General features: G+C 45.2%; 2 protein-coding genes across 2 annotated transcripts in view; both read left to right on the forward strand.

The window, feature by feature from the left end:
• Positions 1-9121, forward strand: part of LOC143441231 (uncharacterized) — a 60291-nt gene extending 51170 nt beyond the window's left edge. The window contains exon 4 of the mRNA XM_076928316.1: positions 8349-9121. Within this exon, the coding sequence (XP_076784431.1) occupies positions 8349-8354 (6 nt within the window). The 3' untranslated portion in view covers positions 8355-9121. The remainder of the gene's footprint in view (positions 1-8348) is intronic.
• Positions 9122-14507: 5386 nt separating this feature from the next.
• The window catches only part of Tgm3 (transglutaminase 3), a 35967-nt gene continuing 27865 nt past the window's right edge, over positions 14508-22609 (forward strand). Inside the window, exon 1 of the mRNA XM_034495674.2 lies at positions 14508-14614. Within this exon, the coding sequence (XP_034351565.1) occupies positions 14608-14614 (7 nt within the window). The 5' untranslated portion in view covers positions 14508-14607. The remainder of the gene's footprint in view (positions 14615-22609) is intronic.

A 22609-nucleotide genomic window follows, 5' to 3' on the forward strand; every position in this document is an offset into this window, starting at 1 on the left:
ATTTCTCTCTCATTGTGTGTCTATGTGATGAAATTGGTAGTGGACAATGAGAAGAGAAGAAGCAATCTTAAGAGAAGGGAGGGTAATGAAATATACATAACATGAAAGCAGAGGAGGGCTGTGGGGGGGTGGGGGGAAGACCCGCAAAAGGGAGTTAGAGAAGGGGAGGGGGGAAAAGGAGGAGAGATGAGGACGGAGTGAAAAGACAGCACATGAATATGTCACCACGAATCCCATACTTACTATGCAAACTTACAACATTACTTTTAAAGCCTTCCACAGATATACAAATGCAGCATGCGGTAGGTAGAGGGGTAGCACACAGTGCTTTGTGCATTGGCAGCAATCAAATGTCTGTTGAGTGAATAAATAAATCCATCTCAGTTTTACAGATAATAAAACTGAGGCCTGAAGTGGATGCGTGGTTTGTGACAGAACCATGCCCAAGATCTGTATTCTCTGGATTCAAGTCTCACCATGATTCTGTTTGAGCTTGAGAAAGATGCTCTGTGGAATAGGGAAAATAGTCACACTTTCTCGTGTAATTTTTCATGAATTGGAGACTTGGAAGTATCTAAGGTTTCTCTAGTCATTCCTAATCACTGCCATGGCTACAAGTTAAATAATTATTCACTCTCCCTGGAAAAGCCATAAAAAATATCAAATTAGCATTGGCTTCCAAAGTGGCCCGGGGCGGAGTGAAATGATAGGGAAGACTGGCCAACTTTCCAATTATCTCATCGAGAAATCAAAGCAGAAGAGCTAATCCATGAGCCACCAATCAGAAATAATAACTGCCTGGTGGAGAAAGCAGAAAATAAACACACAGGGAATCCCCCGCGCAGCACCTGGTATCATGGCTCTCCCAGATGGCAGAACCAGATGGCCCCACAGAGAGTGTATTTATTCTCCAGGAGCCTCGGTACTGAAGACAGAAATAAGAAGTGGCTTCATTTTGTATGTTAATTTGGTTTTTTTTTAGATTACAATATACTTACATCACTTCTCCCTTCCCTGCCGCCCTCCAAACCTTCCCGTAAGACCCCTCCTTACTCTTTTCAAATACATGGCTTCCAAGGTGTTTATTACCAAACCTCATAGGAGAAATGTATGACGGAGTTAAGGTTGAGGGAAGGGATGTGGCCAACACAGCTGCAGACATGTTTGGAGAGGTGTTTTCATTGTTTTCTTTCTGGCAGAATTTCGGTGCTAATTGGGGGACACCCCCCCCCATTTAGTCTCTAGCAGAAGGTCAGGGAAAGCTTATCAGGCATTTCCCAGGACTCAACTCTCCAGACTCAAGGAAGGAGAAGCTGCCGCTGCTGCCTGTGTTCATTCACCTTGCATCTGTCCTCAGTGCTAGCAAGTCCACCATCCTGAGATACACCATTTCTTTTTTTCTGAGTTGTATCGAGTGCCGCTTTATGTTAAGCCCAGACTTTAGAGCTCATTCCAGCCAAGGCTAAGACCTCTTCAGTACACCACATCACCAAATGACTAATTATGATGTTTCTGTTCTGGGAGAAAATAGTTACAACTTATGAAAACCACCCAACTTTCCAAACCTACCAACATTGGGACCACCTTCCTGGCCACATATGAGTCTTAAAGGATGGATTACAGGGATGTTCTGATCTGAAGAGATACTTGCTCTGGAACCATCCCTTTAAAAGTTTTTGTCTACAAATCAGGGGCGCTGTGGAGAATGAAAGGGTTGTCAAGACATTTGGTGGCACCATTTCAACATCTCGGTGTTGTCATGGTTCCAGGTCTTGTTCTATCCTGCAACATTAGAATTGGCAGAGAAAGGGATTTCCCCACCCCTGAGACACCTTCAGGGGTAGCTGACTCCCCTTGCTTATCACAGGCTACATAGTAGCCCCACCAAGCCACCTTTCCCATTTAATTTTTAAAGTTAGATAAACTCAAAGCTTATTCAAAGCAAACAATCTTATCAGAGTTTAGAAGAAAAATCCCAGGGCTGGCAAGTTGTAAATCTCAACATTCCAGGAGAATGGAGAAGAAAAGGCTGTGTGTGTGTGTGTGTGTGTGTGTGTGTGTGTGTGTGTGTGTGTGTCTGTGTGTGTGTCTTTAAGTGGGCATATAGATCAGCTACATGGTAAAAGGCAGCCCTGTCGTTGGGAGGTAAGCTTTAGTCAAAGATTGAAGAAACTCAAGTACCAGAAAGAACACACTTAGGTTCTTTAAAGCACCTCAAAGAGACAAAAACTGAGATAAACTTAATGCCTTTCTGAGTCAAGACTCAGAAATGCAAATAGATACTGCAGAACCTTATGGCAGCTGATGAGACTATTCCATCAATCCACTCTTGTCCCAGCATGTTAGCTTTAATTTGTGCTTTCCCAGCAGCAAGTCCCACCCATCTGAGACCTCAAAGAATGGAACATAATTTCAGAGAACTTGGCCAGTAAGTAGACAAAAATGGGGACACTGAGAGGCACCTGTAGGTTGACGGTGGTTTGACCTTTGACTAGATGCCCTCTTCTATGGAACACCCACAGAAATTTGGAGGCAAAGGAAACCTCATATCCAAGTTCCTCTTTCTTAGAGTAAGTGAACAGAGCCATTCATGGAGAGTGACCTACCTAAGGGCACACAGTTACATATAAGTAGAAGGATTTTGACTTTCCACTTCAAGTGGCTTAGGTGTCACACTGAAGATCAACTGCAGGCTTAGCGAGTCCAGCAGGTACACCAGGCTGGACCACAAGTCCAGGAGACCACAGCAAGCTGTGATCCTCCCCTATTACCTGTTCATTTGCAGCCTGGGTTTGGAATGCTGAGTCACCAAGATCTCTTCCTGCTGACATTCTGTGATGGTTCTGGGGTTAGACACTCTAGGAATCATCTCTTCCCCTGCCACCCCCTTCCCATTGCAGAAGAGTTTCATCCAGTGTCAACAAAAGTCAGAGAACTGTACACATTTGCCCATTGGTTCTTTTACTATCTTAAGAGAATTTTGAGGATGGGATTGGAACCAGACAATGGCTGGCTATTTGGGATGGATAGATTAGTAATACAGAAAGTATCTCAGATTTCCAAAAGCATGCTGACACATGGCAGAGGTCAGAAAACTTCCAGCCACTCATCCCTACACAGACTTCCCTAACCTCAGGCCTTTGGCCTTCTCAATGTCAACCACACAGTGCTGTGAGGTTGTTATTGTGTCTCATTCACCCCAGTGATTGGCATGTGGAATTACCTCCTTCTTAATGACCAACAAACAGCATTGTTTATGGAAATAGGCAGAAGAGAAATGAACCTACGATGTGCTCAAAGCATCCTGCTTTGGATTATCCTGTCATCTGGGCAAGTTTCCTCCTTCCTTTTTATACTTAAAAAAGGATGTGAAGAATGATTATTTTCCAAACTAGTCTGTAAAACACTGTGTGTATGTGTGTGTGTTCACATATAAACAATCTCCTTAGGTAATGTGGTAATATTACAGTTCCCTTTGGAGAACTGATATGGACTTTATAATTATAAAAACTCAGAATAGCTACAGTTAAAAAAAAAAAAACCTGCTTTCATTTAGCCAACTTCTTCCAACAATTTTTTGCCCCTTCCTCTTCAGATTTAAAAAACTAATATTCTAGAGCATACTTTTTTCTTTGGAAACTCTGATTTAGATCATCCCGAAATGCTTTTGTACACCATTGTCTCTCGTCCAGAGGTAATGATGACTGTTGTGGTAAGGACTGGGGACTTTAGAGTTAGATGGACCTGGGTTCAAATCTTCACTCTGTTCTTTAATATCTGAGTGGCCTTGGGCAAGTCCCTTAAAAATCCTTCCCAGGATTTCCTTATCTGTCAGGTGGGTTTGGTGATATTTCCTTCTGGGATTGCAAGTTATTGACTGGTGTTTAATAAGATAATAACAGAATTTATATTTAACAGTATCCATAACAGTGATTGACATGCTCTCTGTCCATAGTAAATGCCTCATATGGTCTCTTACAGTCTTCCCTATCTCTGAGTGTTTAGACCCAGCTGTTATCAGAGGAGACTAAAGTAGACAGGTAGGTCAAGGTCAGGTGCTCACATGACCCTTTGATGTTCTTTTGGATTCATGTACCAGCTGCTTGATAGGTAGAACTAGGTGAAGGGGCCAGAGCACAGGTGGCAAAGAATCCTGTTTCTGTTTATCAACCAAGTGAGACATCTGTGCTAGCAAACTAGGTCCCACAGGGGGGTAAGGCAAAGCCTTGTGTTTCCCAGGCAAGAAGCAAACATCCAGAAGGAGCTGGGCTAGAACTCTGAAAGGGTAGGATTAAGCAGGCTTCTAGCAGCTCTATCCAGGCCATAGCTATAGTGGGAGATATCTAGAAACAAAGCCACCACTCCCCAAGCTCACATCAAAGCAACAGCTTGGTGGCAGACATGCTCTATTGTGAGGTGGAAAAGGCAGCGTCTACACTGGAGGGAAAGATGGGTGTTGGAGCTTGAGTCTTTGTGAGGACTGAACAAGGCCCTGTAGACTGATGTGCTTCTGACTTCCTCTCCCCGACTCCTTCCCAACTACAGGGCAAACAGCAATAAAAGAGGCCAGCATTGAGGACAGCAGTGGGGTTGAGTGTTCCTCTGTCTTCACTGCCTTTGTATTTGTGGGAAAGGTACTTAATCTCTATGAGAAGCGTTGGTCCTTCCTATGTGAGATGACAGTAATAATCCCTACTCGGAGAACCCTTGCAAGGATTGGAGGGATCATGGTTCATGGGTCCCAGATTGTTACACACTGAGCACTCACACAGGAATAATTCTCCATTCCAAACCAGTTTATTTTCATATGCTTTAGCAAATACCCAACACAGCAAACCCTTATGTCATCACTTGGGTCAAGTTTAAAGTGGATACACAAGTTGATAAAAAGAAAAAAAAAGTATTTGAAGGAAAAAATTTAATAAATAAAGGTATAGCAAGTGTGTACACAAGGGGACAACCAGGTAAATGGCTTAAGTCTGCAAGGCTCAGAATCCACTGGAAGGCAAGTGGGGCTCACACATGACAAAAGGTCATATCCCCTTGCCATGTTTCCATACCCAGGAAAGGAGGGAAGCTGGGGAGAAAACAGAAGGTGCTTATGGTTTTCATATGTAAGTCCTTGTTCTGGCTAAAGCTCTTGGGTGTGCATAAATTGCCCCTTTACTTCCATTTTCTCCTAGTTATATGTCTTAGCTTCCCATTAGGGCATTCTTGCCCTAAGCCCCTTTGCCTAATGGGAGCATTGTCAGTTTTATCAGCTTGTATCAAAGGACACCCTCCATCTCCAACATGTCCTCTGGAGAGTTTCAGGTGGCACGTACTCTTCACAGGGAAAAGGAGGGATGTGAGGGAAAAGCTAGAGAGAACAAGAAAAGGGATAAGAGGAAAAGAAGGATGGAGTGGAAGGGTCTGGGGACAGCAGGGTCAGACTCTTAGCATAGTGTGAGATGTCTTTCTTTGCTAAGATTATCTCTCTCTGCCTCTCTCTCTTTCTCCCTGTCTCTCTATTTCTGTCTATTTGTCTCTATGTCTCTCTCTGTCTGTCTCATCTCTCTTTCTTTGTGTGTGTATATATGTGTGTGTGTGTGTGTGTGTGTGTGTGTGTCTGTCTCTACCCTCCTCTCCACCACAATGGAAGAATGGATTTCCAGAGACAGACAGTGACATTGCCATGAGAACAGAGGACCTGAACTCAGATGTCTCAGTTATTCATTCCATTCTTTGTTTTCTGTTGTCGTGATTCCTAGCCCTAGAAGGACCAAGTAGGTCTCCTTTAGAGTAGGTTCATCTGTGAAAACAAAACTAAAGCCACCACCATGGGATAAAGAGCTCTAAAATCCCAGACTGTGTGCAGTGAGGGCCTAGCCCTGGGATGACACAGAGCAGTGAACAATGGAGGAGAGCCTGCTGCCTGGAGTGGAGCTTTGCTACCCAAGCAGAGGGAGAATAGGACAGGGCATGATTGCAGAGCACAGCTCTTGCCGCTCCCACCAAGGTTTAACAGATTTCCTTAGATAAGTGTGTTTTGTTCTTATTTGCTGTACAACCTTGGAAGACATTTCTGGTTATTTCTTGGTTGTGCTGGGAGCCTGGTGTGGTTTCTACCTTGTTACTGCTGTGGTCATGTTTCATGCTATATTTTTTGTTCCTGGGGCTTTCTTCTGTTGGTGTTATTGCTTCAAAAGAAGATGCATGTATGATAGACACGCTGTGACCACCAGGTCAATGCCCCATCTCTTCATAATTACTAATAAGACCCTAATTTTACACTGGACTTGTGTTGTATGCATGGCAGCAATCCAGCAAGACAACTCTCTTTCCCAGCCCCTCAAAGCTGAGGGGAGCAGTTGCACTGAGCTGTAGTTTCACCAGAAATGACTGAGGCATCCTTCCAAGATAGCTCATTACATAACCAGCTGCCAGTGCTCTTTGCCCTTCTGCCTTCCTGCCAGAAACACAGGGTGTCACCCAGAGGTGCACGAACTATCTATGAGCTTGAGGCCAGGTAAAGCCAGATGGAACTGGAAGCAATCCCTCAAACCACGTCTCAGCTCTGGATGGCCTGTCTAAACTTTTCATTTAGATGGATGGAAGATAAAACCACTTGTGTGATTAAGTGCCATTCTTTGGGACTCTATGACAGGCAGCCAAATAAAATTCCCCAAGTCCTCTGGGCATGGTAGCACATACTTATACTCTCAGCTCTTGGGAAGCTGAGGCAGGCAGATCAGAAGTCCCACTCCAGCTTGGGCCACATAGTGAAACTCTGCCTTAAACGGCTGAGAATTAGCAACATATCTCAGTGATATCGTGCTTTCCTAGCATGTGCCAAGACCTTGGCTCAGTCCCCAGTGCCACAAAAACAAACAACAAAATCAGCGGCTATAGTTTCTTCATCATCGGGTATCTAGATCCTCTCCCCAGAGAAAACCATAGTTAGTATCTTCTTTTAAACCTTTCCAGGCATCATCAAGCTGTATACAAGGATAACTACATCTGTGCCTGCTTCCCCCCCTCCCCCCGCCCCAAGGCTCTAATTTAAATGTAGAATCTTAAAACTCGGAAGTAGGGTATGGATACAGAATACAATGTGATCATCTTGTTCAGAGATTCTCACTAAGAGTCAGGAATAGGGCAGAGGTGGACATGTTTGTTGACAATCTCTGTGTCTAATGAGAGATGTTCCTGATGGGTTTAGGAAGATGAGGTAATGTATTGGCCGAGGAAAAGGTTGACACCTTCCAATTTAAACAGAATCCTGCAACTCTCAAGGTCTCCAAGTGTGTTACAGAGAAGCCTTGATTAGACCCAAATCTCCAAATCTCCAGAATGCAAGGCTTCTATTTTACCCAAATGCTGAGGACACAGAATCTGAGCCAGAGAACCTGCTGGGAGAAACAAGAGAAACAGTGCTGGGGGCTTGCTGGAGGAAGACAAAAGATTATTTATTGTGAGTTGTAATTGACTTAAATTAATTAATTTTTTTCCTCTCTTGGGTCCTCACAAATTGCTGTACCGTGAGGAACAAACCTTGTTTAGATTTTCTAGACATTTTTATGTCAGAGAAGTGAACAAAACTATTTCTCCAAGCATTCCAGACTTGCTGTTATCTAGTCTGTCTTCTGGTAGACAAGGTGTTAGCCTCACCCATACATCTCATCTTTGGCTTAAAGTTATTGGCACCCTGCTATGAGGACCCACTTATTGTGCCAGAACAAGCTTCAGCCCTTTAAAGTTTATGACTCTTATTTTATAGTTCCCTTTACGGATGCATGAAACCAGGACCTAAATATGCTGCCTGGGAATCCCCACTTTGCTCCAGAGAAGTAAGAAAGCTTTAGTTTAGTTTTAATCTGATGAAAACCAAAACTCCCAGTTAAACGCAGCCAGCAGACAATAGATTTCCCAACTGTAAATTAATGTGCTATCTTGGGAATCAGCTCAGTGGTAAAGAGCTTGTCTAGCAGGGCAAGTACAGTTCCTAGCACCAAATTCACTGATAGAACTTCTTTAGTGCTGAATCCTTTAAAGAAACGAATAGCAAATATTGAAAATAATGACATTTTGTATATGCACACAGTGTACTTTGATCACATTCCCTTTTGCCCTCCCTGTCTTCCTCCCAGTTGTCTGCCCTTCCTCTCAAATAGACCCCCTTCCACTTATATTTTTTTTAAATTTATATTCTGCATATGAGAAAAATATGCTGTGTTGTCTTTTGGACTCTGTCTTACTCCAGTTAACACGTTTTTCCATCCATTATTCTCTTGCAAATAGCATAATCTCGTTCTTACTTATGGTTAACTCAAACTTATATATCACCTTTGCTTTACACATTCACCTAGAAATAGACATCAAGGCTGCTTCTGTGACTGGGCTTCTGTGAATAGTGCCGAATGGACATGAGTGGGCAGATGTCTCTGCTGTGTACCGACTTCGATTTCTTCAGGCCTGTACCCAAAAAGAAGCACAGCCGAGGAATCACCTTCTATGTAAGTCACCCAGTGTGCAACTAGGACAAACGAGAGCAGGCATTGGGCCCTTTGCTCCTGTCCACGGCTCCTTATTTCAGAAGCTGCCTAAACTTCAGTGCTATGGGCGAATAGGTCTGGAAAATGGCTAATAGGAGAGCTGGTCACGTGCTGTCAGGTGCCTTCCGGATGTCATTCCATGGATACACTCACACTTTGTCCTACCTTTACGCTGATGAGAATGTTTCTTCCAGTCTGTGTTATCTTTATGCCATGGTGAAATGTTCACTTTCTTGTGAATCTTTGAACACATTTAGTAGGCAAACTTTACTGATCCCTGATGTATACTCACTTCCTATGCGTTCTACTTGCCTTTCTTGTCATGGTTCATCATTGTAGCAAAGGCACGATCCTACTTCACTAATCCCCAGAAGAAGATACTTTTCTCCTGTGTCTACAATTTATGCATATTTATTGTCGACACAGCAAACGACAGGGAATATGAAACATTTTGCATTTTGTTACACAAATGCTAGTCTTTAAATTTTTTCTCTATTTGCTGAAGACAAATCAGATTGGATCACTCCAAATCCATGGCCTGCCTTAGTTAAACACTGTGGGTTACAGAACAAAACTTGGAGACACAACTGTAGGGCAGTGAGTTGGAGGAAGGAGGGAGGAGGTGGAGAGGGTGGGAAAGAGCTAAGAGAAGGGGGGTGGGAGCCATCGGACTGCTTCATATATGTGCATGACATTGTCAAAGAATAAACTCAAAAATGTGCCTCATCACACTACATATAAGAAGGACTTGAGGGAGTTTCCCAACTGAAAAGCAGGAAATGACTAAATTGGCTAGCCAAAACAGAGTTCTCCCAGCTAGAAGTCCTAGGTGCGCCAGCCTTAGTGGTGAGAGGGGATCCGGAAGGGAAGGAAGAGCCCCTGCACTCTCTTCTGCTCTTTGGTTCAAGTCACCATTCTGAGATCTTAGGCCAAGCATTTATTTGTAGCCTTGGTCCATTATCAGAAAAATAAAAAGTTGAGCTTCGTGGCCTCTGGTCTGTTTTCTTCCTAGGAAGCTACACCTTCCAGCAAGCTGTCCTTCACCTCCATCTTTTCCTGGTGTTCTCTCTGGCTACAACTTGGCCCTGCAGGTGGACCATCAGGAACCAGATGGTGGGCTGTAGTCTCTTTTTGGCATTTGTTCCCCCACCCCCACCCCACCCACGTGCTCATGAGTGGCCAAGAGAGCTTGGCAGAGAAGCCAATCTTTCCAACAGAGTCTTGCATCAGGTTGAGACCCACCCACCGATTTTCCCTCTAGGTCTGAGAACTTAGGGTGACCATTGGGATGAAAAGTGGAGGCAAGCCTTTCCAACCCTCCCTACTGACTCCAAGCACTGTGTGCTCCACAGAAAGCCATGTGCAGCCTGTGGAATGAAGACTCTCCATCACTGTCTGTGCTTCTCCTTGATCTTCTCCTTCCTGGTTTGTCTGAAACACATCCTCTTTAATAAGCTGACCTCACTATCGCCATAATCAGTATCTATCACTCTTTCTGGAGATTGAGTACAAGTGATATACACCCCTTTGGCTATTAGTTTATCATCTTCAAATTTTTCTGTTGCTTCTTGTCTGACTGTTCAAGTAAGGGCATCACTTAGAATTCACTGTGCCACTTGCAGCAGACAGTCAAAGAAATGCACACGGATGACTTAGGAGGGATCATCAGATACCTACTCTTCCTACAAGGTTTTGTTTAATCATGTTTGAGCGGGAGTAGGAAATGGGGACACAAACATTGAAGTTGATGTTTCTGGCATCAGATCCCAAGGGTCCTTACCTTCCTGTTCAGCCCTGGATTCCTAACACTGTCACTGAGATCAGTAACATCAGTCTCCCGGGTAGAAGACCCAGGTGAGGGCCTTCCTGAGGACCAGGCCTCATTGAATGGAAGAACCTAGGTCAGGTAGATCCTAACGGGTCCACATTACCTTATCAAGACAGCTAATTAGCTTCTGTAAGCTAAGTTCCTTAGCTGTGAAATGGATTGGTGCTCTCCAAGAGGCTTTAGAAGTTAACAGATGTGGAACTCTTAGCACACAATCTGACATCAGGAATAGTGGTGAGTGTATGAGTGTGTGTGTGTGTGTGCGCGCGCGCGCCTGCGCAAACATGAAGAGGGGCCACAGGAAGCTTCACAGGGCTACAGGTGACAGAGGCACCATCAGTTCTACCATCAAGTCCCAGGAGAGAAGCAGCCAGACTCTGTGTGAAAGGCATTTGAAAACATGGGTAGCGACTAATAACAATTTATTTCTGAATTTAAAAAAAAAAAAACAAATTATTCTTCATTTTCTTAATTTCCGTTTAAAATTTTTACAAATTGTACTGTATTTGCATCATACGCCCTTCCCTTCTTCTCCTCTCATGTCCTAACCCCATGCTCAAATTCATGTATTCACACACACACACACACACACACACACACACACACACACACGGTATTAAATAAACTCAGCAAATTGAACTTATATATTTACTCGGTATGTGTGCACATGCATGTGTGTATCCACATGTGTTCAGGTTTGACCACTTGGTATTAGCTAATCAATTAGAAGGCATATCCCTAGGGAAAACTAATTCTCCCTCTCAGCAGTCATAACTTGCCTATAGCTCTTCTAGGGGTAAAGCCCCTAAAAGTTCCTCCACTTATGTCAACTGGTGTCATTGTCAGGTCTTGTTTAGACAGCCATATTACTGATATACCATGGGTGCTGCTCTCCTGTCATATGTCCAAGTCTTCTTGGATGTTCAAGTCTTTCTGTCCACTATGACATTCCCTGAGCTTTAGGTGTGGGGTTTGTGTTGAAGATGTATCTGGGCTGAACAACTCCTCAGAGCCTGTGCTTTCTGTGTTGTGAAATCTTCAGCACCCTAAATCCCTTAATTAGAGGGAGAAAAAAGGCAAATGATCAATGGGCTTCTCTTTTGAAAAGCCTCCGTTTGCGTGTTCCATCTTACCTGGTGTCTGGGCTGCACAGTGTGGCCAAGCAGGAATTTCATCCTGTGTACAGCTGTCTGACTCAACTATGAATTGAAAATCATTTAGCTGAAATTGTGACAAAGCTAGCAATTATAGTTTGCCTGCAGGTTGGGGCTGTGGCCGTAGTCATGATGCAATCCTCCCACAGCTAGCATTAGGCTCAGGCAGACTCCCTGCTGCACCTGGCTGCTAGGGAGTTAACAGGCTGCTGGCCAGCCTGGATGGGCAGCCCTGAAGGCGACAAGGGAAAGGCCCAAGCAATGTCTCAGGAAGTATTCCTAGCTGTGACTAAACAGTAGTTCTGGGTTTCCCTGCAGCTCAGCAGGATTCGTGGTCAGGCAGCAGAGGTCAGTGTGAAAGTATCCAGCCAAGGCCACACAGCACGCAAGCTCTAGTGTCTGGATTTGCATCTCAGTCTTCTGAGTCCAGTGCATAGGCACTATACACTCTATCTACTGCACTGGAGTCCAAGGGAAGACCTCAGGACCAGGCATCAGCATAGACACTTGTGGGTCCCCTTGCAAAATTTGTGACACTCAGAACTGTGCAATTCTTTAAGGATAACAATTTTAATAATCTCATCACTGACTGCTTGCACTGGGCCGTGCCAGAGGACATGCTAATTAAGTTCTTTATGACTCCTTTAATTCTCACGACAATTCTGCTTCAGTTTTACAGACAAGGAAACGGAAGCTCTAAATGATGGGATGACCTGACAAAACCAGAGGATGGACTCGGGTCTGTATGACTTCAGGCTCTTCCCCAAGGGCAGTACCACCTGCTTGTCCTCTTTGGGTTACTTTGTCATATTATTCAAAGGAATGCCCAGCGTCCAATTTCCCCTGGCTCTCAGGCAAACAGAAATACTAACACTAATGGGTAATGTCTTCCTTCTCCTGTTCCACACTCCAGAGTACTCGGAGTGTACTCGTTCATCACAATGGGTCACACAGCAACTTTCAAAACTCCTGCTAGGATCCTGCATAACTAAGGTCTTCCCCAGAATCACAGCTTGTGGAACAGCATGAGCCACAGCCACGCTCAAACCTCCACATGGGACTCAGGGCTCTTTGCCCAATACCTCTGAAACCTCTGCTCTCTTCTTGACTGTCTACCAGGAAGAGGTGCCAAGCTACTTCTCCAAAAACCATCAGGACCCTAAAAAGGCCAAGCTCCCTCATCATCTGGGAAGTGGCCTCAGAGATTGAGCAGACCAGATCTAGAGACATTTAAATTTGGGTTCCAATCCTACAGCTGCATAGCCTCAAGTTCATCTGTTTGCCCCTTCATACTACAGCAACAACAACAGAATCTACGCTGGATATGTAGGTGGCGGGGGGAAAAGGTAACACTCGTGAAGGCAATGGCCACAGGAACCACCACAAGGATGGATGTTGTCATCTTCCTCTTAATGTTTCATTCATTCATTCATTCATTCATTCATGTAGTCAAGCAGGGGCCAGTGAGATTGCTCAGTAGATAAAAGTGCTTGGCACACCAGCCTGGCATCCAGAATTAGATCCCTAGAACCCACATAAAAGGATGGGCATGGTTGCCCACATCAGCAATCCTAGGGAGATGGAAGGCAGAGACAGGAGAATTTCCCAGAACCTTGAGGACCACCTAGCCTAGAGTAGCATCACGGCAGAAACAAGACAGGCCCTGCCTCAACAAGGCAGAAGGAGAGAACAGACACCCCAAAGTTGTCTTCAGATCTCCACATATGCACTGTGGAGATGCATGCATCCACGCATGTGCACAACACACATGCTAATAAAATAATGTTTTAATTTTTAGTCAAACAGGTTTGTGTTCTCACCATTGTCAACTACTCATCTAGGATTTGAGGAGAAAATTAATAACATACAGCCTGTACCTCCACAGAGCTCAGTCTAGGGGTGGGGACATATTAAGCAGACAGTTACAGCACAGTGTATTATTTATTTATTTATTTATTTATTTATTTATTTATTTATTGCTAGAGACTGAAGCCAGGCCATTTGTGCAGATGCCCTGTTTCTGTGCTTTATCCCTACCCACTTTCCCCAAGCTAGCCTATAACTTGTAGTCCTCCTGTCTCAGCTTCTCAAGAACTGTGATTCCAGCTGTGACCCCCAAAGAGCCAGCTATCTCTGGAGGTGACTGAGAGCCATTTGATATAGGTAATGGGAACAGAACTGGTCTTCTGGAAAAACAGAAAAGGTTACTAACCACTGAGCCGCCTCACCAGCCCTTCATCTCCCCTTTAAAGCTGAGGACAAAATGATTCCTCCTACACTCCTGGAGAGAGCATGCAGCTGGAAAGCCAGTGCTCTAGTGCTTTTTAGCATTTCTAGTGCTTCATAAAAAAGATTGTGCCCCCCCCCACCCCAACCTGGAATCTAACTGCCATCTGATTTCAAGATCTTTGGTATAGTCCATGGTGAGGCACGTATATTCGATTTCCACTTAAGTAATCATATTGAATTAATCCTCCATCCTTGTGAGATGAGTGTGGGTATGCTTATCCTCAAACCTAAACAAAAGCTTCAGAGCTTCAGATTTGAAGGATGGCCCAGGGCCTAACCAGCACTGGAACTTAGGGCTCTCAGCCTCCTCCAAATGTTCCTTATTACCCTTATCCCTGGGCTCATGAATTGTGGCATGTAGAGGCAGCTAGCCCTAATAACGCATGTGCACAGAGAGAAAGGACGTCGCTAAGTTCTAGACATCTCCTTGTCACAAAAGCCTTCCTGGCATGAGCTTGGGACAAGTTTCCTATATGCTGGGGGGTCCAGGAAGTCACTTACCTTTGTAAATAAAATAAGAAATCCTAAGAACAAACCATTCGGCTTTCTTTCATCTCCTTTCTTCTTCCCAAGCTCGTCTTGCATAAGCAGGATGACCTTCCATTGGGTGACAGGTATGTTGTAAGTGAAACGTTTACAGGCACTACAGGAATGACCTGGTGCCTCGCCCACCTCATTAGAATTCTAATTGGGGTGTGTAGGAGAGGCTTCTATAAATGGTAAGGCAATCCTTGGCGCCTGTCTCCCCACACCATCTCTGTCATTCCCAGAGGAGCCCCAGGAAAGGCAGAAGAAGCCCAACATGAGTGGTGAGTGCGGTGTCTCTCTAGGAGGTCCTCGTGGGAAACCAATACCGCCCTCTGGGTCTGGCAGAGCAGCCAGCTGGGACAGTTGTCTGTCTTGGGGACTCCGTGTTTTCAGGCTACATTCTCGGGTGTCTGTGTCCTAGAGTACCTGCTGGGTTCCTCAGACATATTTCAGTGGTGGAACATGACTGGAATGGATGGATCGATAGGCAGGATGTTCAACACACAGCCAGGGGTCGCATTCCCTTTGAGGACAAGCTTTGTCTTACTGGTACTGCTTATTCACTGCTACTTATAAAGTCATGCCAGACAGCATTCTGGGTTTCTCAGTACACGTTTCCTAGCTGTCAGTAGCAGGGGCAAAGGAAAACAGCTCTCACGGGATCAGAGAGACACACGTGGAAGCTGAGTGTTGAGAAACCACCAGCTGGAGGGTTCCTAAGTAAACTCCAGCACCTCTAACACTGGCGGGCTCCCTGGCTTGACTTGCTGTGTGAAAGCCCAGGAGCAGATGTGGCAAGCATGCCACAAGATCCCGACTGTCCCTATGAACAGCACCAGGGAAGGCGGCTGAAAAGGAACAAGATGTGCAGGTTTTTTGACTCCGTGGTTACTGTCGAGGATTTGGGCTCTCCTAATTACTGCCTGTCATGGTGATCGGCCTTGGACCTTGATGGCAGCAATGCCAAACCCAAACAAGGCGTGAGTCAAACCTGTAAAGTGTGGTGAATGGTGGTTAGGTGCAAGACAACCAATCCAGATGTGGAAGGTGGATATGGGCCACTTGAGAAACTCTCCAGAAGAGGACTGGACAGGGGGATGGTCACCTTTGCTCATCCATTCCCTCTCGTGAATACAGGCATGGTTGAGATGCTAACCAGAGGAGCACTAGGGGCTTTCAACTTCACCAGAAGGGAATGGCCGTTGTCATGTAGTACGCCTATCTTCTGCCAGGAAGAGGTTGCGGCCTGGGTATGGGGAGAGCCTTAGGAAGGTCAAACAGCAAGTTGGTAGGAAAAAAAAAAAAAAAAATCCCCAGCACCAAGGTGCCTTTCCACTAGGCTCTGTGTCCACATCTGAGTTTAAACATGATTGCCAGCAGGTGAGCCTCCAGACCTTTTTCTTGAGCTAGGACTTCAGCTGCTTTCTTGCAGGGAAGAATTGGGAATTCCTCCTGGGTCCTGTACTTTGTATTCACCTACAACCTACCAGAGCCCCCTTTCACATCTTTATTTCAGTTCCTTGGACCAGAGACGTATCCATGCTCTCTGAAAGGCAGATCATCTCTCTGGGCTCCGTGTCTGGAGACTATGGCCTCTGGCACCTCTCTCACCATCTGCTACCTGCTCATCAGAGGCAGAGCCCACTGTGCCTTTGGGCTTCTCAAACTGCAGCTGCCATTTAGGATGACACCCAGGAGCAGGGCTGTTGAAGCAGTTGGCTTGCAGCCCTGTCCCTAGTGATCTTAGAGGGACCCTACCCTGCGAGTCTGTTTCCTCAGCTGTAAAGTGGATTATACTCACCTAGGAGTGTCCATTAGCTCAACTTAGTAGCACTTGAGAATTTTTGTATTGAGCCAGTTTCCTTCTTGTCTTGGGATTGTAAGAAAGCCCGATGAGAGAGGGATCCATGTTGGGGGTGCCAAGGGAGAGCAGGGAAAGGAAACTGGGTGTGCATATGATCAAGACATTGTCTCCATGTATAGAATCATCAGAGAGAGAGAGAGAGAGAGAGAGAGAGAGAGAGAGAGAGAGAGAGAGAGAGAGAGAAGATAGTCTGTTTTTAAAAGGAGAAATCACCTGGGATAAAATCCATTTTCTACTCTTCTGTTAGATTCCTCCGTAGCACAAATCAATCACTCCAGCCTCCTCCTCATCTTCCTTTCACAGGTTCCCAGGTATCCTTGGGTCTGGGCACTGTTTGTTCACCTCTAATGGTTTTTCTATGTTGCCTCTACCCCTCAGGGCTGTGGTGTGCACATGGGGCAGCTGTTCTCCTCCCCAGGGCCCACATGTCAGGCTGGGTTGTATGCTGGAAATTCTCTCTGTATCACTTGGGAGGAAAGGAAACAAGGCTGGGTCTCTTGGAGTGAGAAATGGCTTCCAAAGGAGACTGAATTCCCCTTGCTGAGCCTCCCTCCCTTAGGAGATGATGGTAGCTTCTCCCCTGTGCCCCCCAGCCCCCATGGAACAGCTATACAACTCAGTGTGAGGGAGCTTTCACAAGTATGAAAGGATGTATAGGCCGAAGGTAACTATTCTCTGTCCCAGCCACACATTTAGAATCAACAGGAAAGCTGCTTTTAAATGCCAGAGATGGTTCTAATCTGGAGCTCTTGGATGATTGGTTTGGGAAGCTCTTGGATCAAGACATTACTCGCCTGATGACTTCCCTGTGTGTCAAGGCTTGAAGCCCCCGTCAGGAGAGATGACAAGCTCACTCTTTAGAAAGAAAGCATGTGACGCCCTTCACCTCTTACCTGTCAGCATGATGGAGCAGGCTGTGGTTAGTGGCTTCCACAACACCATGGTAGTTGTCTGAAGCTAGAAGCTTGGAGTCAGATTTTTGTCAAGGAAAATTGAATTCCAGCTTGGCCTTGGGTCTAGGTTCTGTCTGAGCTTGTGATATTGGAGAAATGAGTTCACCCAGTTGAACTTACAACCCCCACCTGTAAATTGGTATAATGCCGCAGGCTTTTATGAGTGTTGAAAGATGCAAGTGTAGTGTTCCATGCCTGCCACAGAAGGAGCTAGAGCCTTCCAGTTCCAGTGTTGCTTTGCTGTTATATGTGAAGTGCTAAGGCACATGAGTTCTTCTGTAATGCTAACCTTAAAAGAGGCAGATGCTGAAGTCTCACTACTCCCTTTGCACTGTTGAGACACCCACAATTCAGAGACATTGAGGTCTTTACCCAAAGCCTCTGTCTGTCCAGGGTTTCACCCCAGGAACTTTGTCAGAGCCTTCCCCTGCTTACTGATCCTGGGCTTGAGTGCCAGGAAATGCTGTGGTGTGTGCTGCACCAGGCTTGGAGGTGTCTGACCGTGGAGAGAAGCTAAAAGCAATCGACACCAAGTGGAAAGAGAGAAAGGAAAGTGTGTCTGTCGGTGAGTCCTGTGAGCCAGGGAGTGGCTGGCCATGACCTGGACTCTCGGGGAGCAGCCTGGGGAATGACTCCTGCTTCCATGGCTTGGATTGGAGACCTGGCTCCCAGGCCTAGCTCTGCTTCTAAACTACTCTGTGCCTTCAGTGGGTCACTTTTGCTACTCTGGGGGTAGGGTGGGGGAAATCTGGTTTTCTGAAGTGCAATATGGGAATTATATTGAATTATATCACCATTTTCCAAGATGTCCATTGCAATCCATTTCAGATTGTGACATCAGTTTAGCGGACTGCAACCAACATATTTTGTAAGGTAATGTAATGGAGATAACGTCAAGAGTATGTACATTATGGTATTCAGTTACAAATCAATGTTAGAGAATACCAAAATATGTTTCTTAGTGTGGCTTGAAATCCACTCAGCTAAATGATTTTTAGAATTTCTGTAAGTTTGGACTGCAGAGCTGGCTCAGTAGTTTAGAGCATTTGTTCTTGCAGAGGACCCAGGTTCAGTTCCAAACACTTGCATGGTGTCCCAGCCATCCATAACTTCAGTTCCAGGAATCTGATGACCTGACCTCTTCTGGCCTCTGAGGGCACAAGGCTTGCACGTGGTACACTGACATACATGTAAGCAAATCACTCATACACATAAAAAAATAAGTAAGGTATAAATTTCCATTAGCATTAATTAATTAACTTTGGAAATCTATAATATAAGAATGCATCTTTGCCTAAAGGAGGCATAATAAGGAGTAGAGTCCAGATAAATATGTGCAGGAGCCCAGCTCCCCAAGTGTTAGGTCTGCCATGTTGGTGCCCCACCAGCTCCTTTCTCAGCCCAACACTTAGCAACCAGGGCATCCTCAGATGTCTGCTGCCAGCAATCTCTTTACAGAGCTGGGCTGATAAGGGCCGGTTTAGCTGATGGTAATCTCCTGTCACAGTCTGGCATCTTCTTACGATGACCTGCCAAATGTGAGCCCCAGAAGAGATGGGCAAGAGATATACTCACAGGGTCATAAGATTGGGGCTACTTGGAAACGATAGTGAGCCCCCAAAAGGCAACAACAACAACAACAAAATAAGCAACCCAAATACTCTTTCCTTTTTACACAGGAGATCTGAATGTAGGTAGATCGGGGAAGAGATGGGAACTACGTAGTTCTCAGAGCACAGGCTCTGACCTGCCTCGCAGCTTACTCTCCCTCATGTATAGCCCTGTGTAATCTGAGGTGGGTATTGCAAGCCCCACCCACGTCACTTTACACCCCAGACAGCAGGATGGAAGAAGGGGGAGGAAAATAGGCCAAGCACATTTGCCAACTGCTGTCAAAAAGGTCTCCTGGCTGGGTTTGATGGTCATGATGAGGTGATGTCATCTAAATGCTGGGAGGCTGAGGCAGGAGGATCAAAAGTTTGGGCAAGCTTGGACATGTTCAAAGTACATGGAGATGGAATAGGTTCATACATTCAAGGCACTCCTGGGCTACATAGTGAGACTATCTCAGAAGCAAAGATCTTCTTTAAAAGAACTGAATACAGAACCTCAAAGAAATACTTGCTTCATAAAAGCCCTTTACACAACAGCCAAAATATAGAAACAACTCATGTCCATCAGCTGAGTAAAAGATAAACAAATGTAGGGTGTATTCGTGTGATAGAATATGGTTTGGCCATACGAGGATAAGCTGTGCATACATTCTGCAGCATGATCCAGCCTTGGAAACATTGTAATAGTGAAACAAGGTAGACCTCAAGAACCATGTACTGTGTGCTTCCATTTATATCAGATTGTCCAGAACAGACAAAAGCCAAGAGGCAGGAAACAGACCAGAGGTCAGAAGACACAGGAGGAGTGACCATGATGGGCATCAGGCCTCTTTTGGAAACTAGAGTTCACACAACATACAAATATACTAAAACCTACTGAAGTGTCCTTAAAATGTTAGTTTTTATCCTATATACACATCACTGCAATTTTTAAAAAGACTTACAGGAAGTTCTGGCCTATGAGCCACTGGCCGGCCATGGTTCATGTGCATTCCCTGACAGGAACCTGTGAGATCCACAGCCTATTAAAATGGGAATTCTGTTATAGGAAAGGAAGAACAAGTGAACTTTGGGATAGAATTTAGCAGTCTCTCCATCAGGAATGCTGGTGATACAGGTATTTTCTGAGAAATGTCTTCATCCTGACACTGATGTAGAAAAGTAACTCAGCCTAGTGTAGTGGTCTACAGTGAGACACCTGAGGCATTTGCTTGTAGGCTACTGCTCTCTCCAGACCTCCCCATCTTTATTCAGGGAGCAGCTTATAAAGTTGTTCCTTGGGGTTCTTTCCCTCTCTCTTCCCCCAGTGCTTGAACTCAAACCCAGGGCTTTGTGCATTCTAGTCTCGGGCCCTAAACTGAGCTATACCCTACCCTTTCTTTTTTTAAGTGTGTGACTTGATGGCCCCTGGTACCCACAAACATGAATTCCTGATTCAGAGGTTCATGGGTGGGACAAGGCCTGAGATAGGCAGCTAGTGGGTCTTCTCATGCAGCTCTCTCAGGGACCACAAGGCAGATCGATCCTGTTCATTCACTATCCCCAAAGACTGCCCTTTGAGAACATGTTTCTTCCCTGTAGATTCTCGCTGTCCTTATTGGTTAGGTTACAATGTCAGTGGGTAGACAGTACATCCTAAGGACCTTTTACCATCTACAGTAGCTTCTGGCTTCTAAGTCTTACATGGGACCTATTCCCAAGAGAAGAACTGGGGGGCACAGTGACAGAGTAGAGTCAGTAAGATCTGGTGGGAAGGAAACACTGTTTCTTTCTAGCCTGCTTACCCTGCTCCTAGTTAGCAAATGGATGAGTTTTCACACCAGCCAGCCCTCTCCCAACATTAACTAGGTGCCCTATGGCTGAACTCGATCCTGGCACTGTTTGGAGCGAGCACAGAGTTTATGAAATAAAAGCTAAGTTTCACAGGTCTGTGTTAATCCCACAGATGTGACGAAAAAGACTGCTGACCCAGATTATGGACAAATTAAAGCAAGCTTTATTTTGGTTTTAGGAAGGCTTCATTACATAGACATTCTTGATTGATTACAGAATTAATTAATGATTAGTGATGACTATAGTCATTGATGATTATATCGATTTCCCTTCCCTGAAGAACAGGGTCATGGTAAGTGAAGTCTCTAACCCTCTGACGACGTGGTTGGTTTTCTAGGCAACCAGCCACTACCCTGAGGCTGTCGGAAGCTCCCAATCACCAGTTATCTTAGTTTAAAAAGACACTCACCCTTTCCAAGATTCCAAATGTTTTAGAAGACCTATGCTAGGAAAAGACAGAGACCAAATGCACATTGTGTTTTGTTTTGTTTTGTTTTGTTTTGTTTTGTTTTGTTTTGTTTTGTTTTTTCCAGACAGGGTTTCTCTGTGTAGCCCTGGCTGTCCTGGAACTCACTCTGTAGACCAGGCTGGCCTTGAATTCAGAAATCTGCCTGCCTTTGCCTAAGATTAAAGGCGTGTGCCACCACCGCCAGGCTCAAATGCACATTTCTGATTGTGTCACACAGCATACTCCATGCTCTGCTGATTTCTAGGTACCGAGGAGGGTGCTCTGTCTCCTGAGTTTGTTTGCAGTTGTCAGAGTTCGTCCATAATATATATACATAATGGGTTCTCTGTGTTGTCAACAGTTGACACACTGCATGCTGGTGGCATATATGAGTCTGCCTTTCCTTCTTCCTTCAACTCAGGGAAGCCTTCCAGATCTCACAGTACCTCTCAGGTCTCTCATGACTATGTATCTACCATACCCCACTCAGGAAGGAGTAGCTATGACCAAGGCTTCCCACATCTTAGCTCTTTCATCTGTAAAACTCTGAGTGTAACTCACGGCATTAATAGGCTAAGGCATGTAAAGACTTGAGATGATAGTTAGCACATCAAAGTCCGGCAAACTTCAGCTAATGCAGTGATCGTCACCACCACAGTCACGCTGCAGCTGACCCGTCTGCTGTGTCTCTGGTGGGAAGGATCGGCTCCTTACAGCCTCAGTACCCTGAAGTTTAGCCTCATCTTGAGCACTCCTTCATAGCACAGCCACTGGTCTCTAGAATGAATGAGGAAGGCACAGCTACAGCAGAGTTCATAAGTGTTAGTAGAACCAAGACAGAGGTAAACCCGTGTGGATGGGAACAGATGCCAACAAAAATGTGGCTCTCCCCACCCTTCTGTCCTTACCCCTGTCCTCAACAGAGGGCCATCTGGGATACACTTTCTGCCCCCCAAACAGTTTATGGTCTAGCAGGGTGAGCTTTTTCTTCTGGCCATGCATCATCTGGGGGGGGGGGGATGAAGAAAGCCAAGGAAATGGCTGGCTCTCTCTCGCTCTGTCTCTCTCTCTCTTTCTCCCTTTTATTTTTGTTCTTGTTTTGATTTTTTTTTTCCAGTCAGTGTTCCTCTGTGTAGCCTCTGCTGTCCTGGAACCTGTAGACCAGGCTGTTCTGGAACTCAGAGATCCACCTTCCTCTGCCTCCGAGTGCTAGGCTCAAAGGATTGCACCACCACTACCCGGCAAGGCCCTTCTTTTCTTTGGAACAAGACATAAAGCAAAGCTCTACCACTCCTTAGCATCTAGGATGCTCCAAACGTAGTAAGCAACACTGTGGGAGACAGGGTTTTTTAAGTTGGTGACCATTGCCCTATACAGACCTAGTCCCTAGTCCCTAGCTGTATAAACCTCTGTACATCTCAGAATCTGTCAAACAATGTCCTATTTCTGAGCTGTCTCCATCTGACACAGAAATGTCCCTCAATGTGTGTAAAATGCTTTAGCTTATTCTGTCTCTCTATATATGTTGGATGAATGAATGAATGAATGAATGAATGAATGAATGA

Source organism: Arvicanthis niloticus, chromosome 2, assembly GCF_011762505.2.
Source record: "Arvicanthis niloticus isolate mArvNil1 chromosome 2, mArvNil1.pat.X, whole genome shotgun sequence".
Classification (NCBI taxonomy): Eukaryota; Metazoa; Chordata; class Mammalia; order Rodentia; family Muridae; genus Arvicanthis; species Arvicanthis niloticus.